Genomic DNA, 5473 nt, shown 5'->3' with positions numbered 1-5473 from the left:
ACTAGTCCGATTCACATGTTTGATATTAATTTCTTCTCCTAATTTATATTTCCTCGATCATTGCAGCGTCGTGCTTCTGAAACTTTGGCTTGCCTGTCCAGCTGCTGGTTCCAAAGAACTCATGTTCATGCTGCCATGTTGTTGAGGTTCTCTCTGTGAAAACCCACCATTCATGTTTCTCACCATTCCTCCGACACCCAAAAAGTCTAACGTTAATTTATCAGAACCTCCAAAGCTCACACCCAGATTCTGTTGCAGACTATTAGCCTGATCGTTCCCTGCTTGCACATTTCCGAATATAGAAGGATTCCCATTAGCAAGAGAGTTCATCAACCCTCGAAGATGGTGGTGGTGGTGGTGGTCGTTTTCTGCTGTACTGTCACTTCCAAAAGTGACAAGATTATCCGATTTAGCACCATTATTATTATTGGTTGTTGAACCACCCATTCCTCGAAGTAACGAGGAAGAACTATTATTTGACGTTGTTGTGGTCGAGCCCATTTGAGCAGCTTTCTGAAGCAATGCAGTCGCAGACATATGCGCCGCCGCTGGAGAAACGTCGTCGTGTTGGATTGAGTTGCTAAAGAGCACTGAGGAAGCTAAACCAGCTGACCCGACATGGTGATGATGATCACCAATAGGGTTATTGAACTGATCAGCGATCATACTGTTATTAGGGAAGAACCCTAGATTAAAAGGATTCGACGAACTGTTGTTATTACTAGGGTTTCCTTGAAGATCAGGAAGCTGCATGAGGCCATGTATAGAGGAAGCCTTGCCGGAAGACGAGAATGCTGCTTGCTGCTGAAATCCTTGGTTAGGGATCGGATCTGTGGTGAAAAAAGCTGAGGAATTATTGGGCATTGATGGGTTTGATGAGGAGGGTGAGATTAAGCCGGTGGGCTCAAATTTTGCTGCATTGGCATTGCTTAGACGCAAGATACTGGTATTATTAGGGTTTGTTGCAGAAGCAGCAGCAGCGTGGAGGTTTTGATGATGAAGATGATGATGGGACATTGAAGAACCAGCAACTTGCTGATGATGAGATAGGCCTAAGCTCATGTGGTGGTTTGTCCCATAAAGATGAGTGCCTATAGGGTTTAAGCTTGCAGGGTTCCTCGCACTCTCCTGAGCTAGGGCATCACAGAAGGCTCTGTGAGTGATAAAACTGTCACGTCTGCAACAAAACGTTATGGAGACAATTTTATGTTACTAAGTTTTGATTAACAAATCAAAATATATAATTAACATGCCACGTGTATATATATTGTATCAAAATCTCACGTACACATGCAGATATGTGACATATATGTACTTAGAATACGTAGACATGAATTAATACACACACACAATTACTTATGCATTATTAGAAATAAAAGAAAATACACATCGACGAGTATGTACATTGTTCTAAACTAGAAAAATATGAACGAAAATAATAGCTTAGGAATCTAATTTTCCTTAAATAATGTTCCCAATTTGTGGATGGTGTTCAGAGAAAGCTTTGCTTCTATGGAGATTGAGAGAAATAATCAAAGAAAACATATAAAATAACAAATGTAATGATTATTTATGCAGCTAATTGAAATTGACAATTGGAGAAAAATGGTATCGTGTTGTAATTTTTTGGCTACGTACCTATCACCAATAAGATGAGCATTCTAATTTTAATTCTAATGGAAGATGTATTTACGCATGAATTGTTGGTTTAACAATACTTTTTCATATATAAGTCGTAAATGGAAATGTGTTCAAAGGAGAAACAAATAGATTGTATAACACAAATAGAAATAAGCAATTAATGTAAGGGAATTAAAACTAATTATTTTTAAAGCGAACCATGCATAATTGAGATAAAGAAAAATTAAACTAGAGGCAGAGGAGGAGGGCCCAGGAGATTATACCAAAATCTATATAAATCCAATAATTCCAACGAGAACTTCCACTTTGAGGCATCTTTTTAAATCAATGAAAAGATGAAAATCATTTGCATATTTGATGAAAGTCAATACCGATATGCCTGGACATGGGACCGACCTCAATAAATGAAAACTATCTCACATGTCTTGTCCTCTAATTAAATTTCCATGATGAGCATTGTTTCAGCACAATCGTACCAGCAAAGAATCGCTAAATTCTCGGAAAACAAGTGAGAAAACACAGAGACTAGATATAGTTTGGAGAATTAAAATATCATTCACATACATGGAAATCTGGAAGATGAATTTGTTTAATAATATATATATTTTTCTTCTCCCATTAATCTTTGTATAGCTAGGTCCCATGGCCAGAAAGGACCTGAATACAATTGAAACTAAATACAAATAGCCAACTCATAAGAGAACAAAACCTGGTATCTCTGTGTCTGTCCCTTGCATTGTTGCTTATAACTACACGTGAATGGGAATAAGGGTGAAGGGCGATGTTCCCAAGGACCAAAGTTTTTAACTTTTCCTTGTTTTTTCCCTCTCAAACCAACACACATTTTAATTTGTTTTTTGAATCCTAGTTTTTTACAGTGCAGCACTCACGTGCGAGCAGTCTTCTGATGCAATATTGATATCATTCCCTCCTCATCTCCTGACCATACTTTTGAGTCATATATTTGACTGCTCAGTTAATTAGATTTGTCCAGAACAAATAATCTTTTTATATAGTTTTAATCAAATAACAAATTCAGAATAATGTGTCTAAATTGATTCGACAACTAGCCAAGACTAACTCATAATAAGTCACTTTTCATTCAAAAAATTCTAGGAACCCATATTATTGTGTAGTCCAAATTAAAGTTTTCTTTTAAGCTCGTTCACTTTCTTTACTCTCTTAACATTTTACTTTAATCAAACTCATGATTTTGGTCACTAGACAATACATTGTGATCTTTGAAGATTAAATATATTTCAAAATGGTCCTCCTCGATCACATTAAGCTCGCAATGAACAAATAATTAACGAGATATAAACGACATATATATGTAGTATAACAAAATGCTGCATTTCAATCATAAACTTAATTAATGCTTCTTTTGAAAAGGATCTCATGCAAACGTTTTATAGCCACATTTCTCATTTTGTTGATTATAATTAAGCAGTATCGATTGTCCCATTAATTGTATGTTACTGAAGCTTAATAATATGTTGACCCATTTAAAACAAAAACAGGTTTGAAACAAGGACTAATATTAATAGAGATTTAATTTACACAAGTTATATCTTTCACACTACTCTTTCTAACTCGTCTAATTATAGATGCGAGTCTTAGAAACCCCAAGAAACCCTCAAGTTCCCCAGAAACAAATTGTCAGCTCTCTGAGCCGAAGAAAAAGCTAGCTAAGCATGCATATATATAGATTTGCATATATAACAATCAGCAAAAGCATATAGATGAAGCTGAAAGTGATTAATTAATCAATTACCTGGAGAAGAGAGTGCCACAGTCGCATCTGTATTCTCTGGTACCACAAGTCTTGGAATGTGCTTTCCAATCAGATTGAACAGCGTATTTCTTGGAACACTTCTCGCACTTCCATTTCTTCTCGCCATGTTTGCGAGAATAGTGCTTCTTAATGCCAGTGAGGTCACCCAGAGCTCTTGAAGGGTCATGGTGGACGCATGTGGGCTCTGGACACAGATAAACCTTTCTCTTTGGCTCTTTGTTAGTCTTCTGCTTCAGCTTCCATGGTAGGTTGTGTCCTCTTCTGTGGAGTTGTAGGTTCTGCTCTCTTTGGAACCCTTTGTTGCATACCTCACATATGAACCTGTTTGTCGCCATTAATGTCTTGGGAGATAGAGCTATCACCTCCGCATCTGGATCTGTGCGTTCTCACACAAGATGACAAACCACAAAAAGTTAGACAGATTCCTGTACTACTGTATCCATGTGCTCAAGAACTGAAGAACTCAACCACTTGAAAAGATGCTGAAACCAGAAAAAGGTGTTGAGATAAATTAATTGCAGATGAGTCCAGGTCTAATTTTCCAATCACTGAAGCTAAGGGCCAAGGTTATGAGATAGAATTGAAGCTCGGGATGAATCAAATAAGAGTTTTATCGATCAGATGTGTTTTATGCGATGGGAATTGATATAAGTATATATGTATAAAAACATATATATAGAGGTACTTGCTTGGTGTTCCAGGTTGATTCCTTCTTTTCTTCTGAGGCACTGCTGTGTTTGGAGCAGTCGAGGAAGCAGCCGTGGAGGATTGATGATGTTGCTGCTGCTGTTGTGTCATCTGAATTGGGTTTTCTTCTGTGATTCCGAAGAACGGTGAAGACGAGGAAGCAGCAGACATGTTCTTGGGAAAAGTCAAGCGAATCTGTAAGGAAAAATTTAATTAAAAAAAAACTCTTGTGAGAGAAAGGAAAGAGAAATTAATAGGCAGAAGAAAGAACAAGCTAATATAGCAACCTGATGAAGTATGTATTTGTTGGGGTTTATTTTTTTGTGCGCCTCTATCCCAGATCTGTTTGTCTCTTAGAAGAAAAGCTTTTTCTGATGAGATTATAAAACCCAGAAAACAGCAGGCATAAAAGAATCAAATTAGGAGACAGCTACAATCCGGAAAGGAATTATAGAGAGAGAGCGAGAGAGAGAGAGAGGAAAAGAAAATGGCTGGGTGCAAGTAACAAGTATGTATGTATTCCTACTTATCCTGTCTTCTCTCTGGCTATTGTTTTGTTGTGCATAAAATTTATCCCTCTCGTTTCTTATTCCTCAATCATTTGATGTCATGTACATAATTAATAATACTCAGCATATACTTGTCCACCCATACTAGCTAGCTAGCTAGCTCTCAGCCCGTGTGTGTGTGTGTGTGTCATCCATATATATATACACATATATGTATCAGTGTCTCTCTCTCTGTGTGTGATCAGTGAAGTTAATTAAGGAAGTAGTAAAGATGGGGAAGAGAAGAGCGAAGATTAAAAGGGGTTAATAATGTCGCTGTACTGCTGAACAGGCTAGGTAGCTGCTGTGAGCATAGCAGAATGGAAGGTGATGGGTTTAGGGGTTGGGGGCCACCAAGTAGCCAAACGCCTTATCTCTCCTTCTCTTATTTCGTATCTTGTTGCCAACAACAAGACACCCCTCTCTCTTTTCCTCATTTCCATCCTCATCCCTCCATCCACCCCGGCCTCCCTCTATTTCCCTTGCTAGCTCCCTTTAATCTCTCCCACAAATCTTCTTTTTACGTATTTCTCGTCCAATGCAATCACTTAATAATATATATATCTCTCTCTATATATAGTTCCCATATGCACGGAGTTCAACATAAATTCGTTGGTATTTCTACTAGTCAAAAAGCAATCATCACAAGTTTGTGTATTATGTATGAAGAAAATTATCGTTATTAGGAAAGCTTTACATTTGTCGGTCCAATAATCTCTCGCTCCATTTAGGGTAAGAATCCATTCAAAAACAAGTTGGCAAATTGGAAAAAAAATTATCTGCATCAATTTTTTTCCTGTCA

At 37.5% G+C, this 5473-nt stretch overlaps 1 protein-coding gene across 2 annotated transcripts; it reads right to left on the bottom strand.

The window, feature by feature from the left end:
* LOC114712289 (protein indeterminate-domain 4, chloroplastic-like) lies at window positions 1–4773 on the bottom strand. 2 transcript variants are annotated; one of them, XM_028896799.1, is made up of 4 exons: window positions 4650–4773; window positions 4126–4318; window positions 3416–3812; window positions 1–1177 (listed from the first exon to the last, which is right to left on the bottom strand). In XM_028896799.1, the coding sequence occupies exons 2-4, from the start codon at window positions 4292–4294 to the stop codon at window positions 58–60; spliced, it is 1686 nt and encodes a 561-aa protein (XP_028752632.1). In that variant the 5' UTR covers window positions 4295–4318; window positions 4650–4773; the 3' UTR covers window positions 1–57. The 2 variants fall into 2 exon arrangements, with proteins under 2 accessions (XP_028752632.1, XP_028752631.1); XM_028896798.1 differs by lacking the exon at window positions 4650–4773 and adding an exon at window positions 4411–4612.
* Between the last annotated feature and the right edge of the window lie 700 nt (window positions 4774–5473).

This window comes from Neltuma alba, unplaced genomic scaffold, assembly GCF_004799145.2.
Source record: "Neltuma alba isolate B1F8T4 unplaced genomic scaffold, ASM479914v2 tig00011342_pilon, whole genome shotgun sequence".
Classification (NCBI taxonomy): domain Eukaryota; kingdom Viridiplantae; phylum Streptophyta; class Magnoliopsida; order Fabales; family Fabaceae; genus Neltuma; species Neltuma alba.
This window is presented reverse-complemented; position numbering and strand designations above follow the sequence as displayed.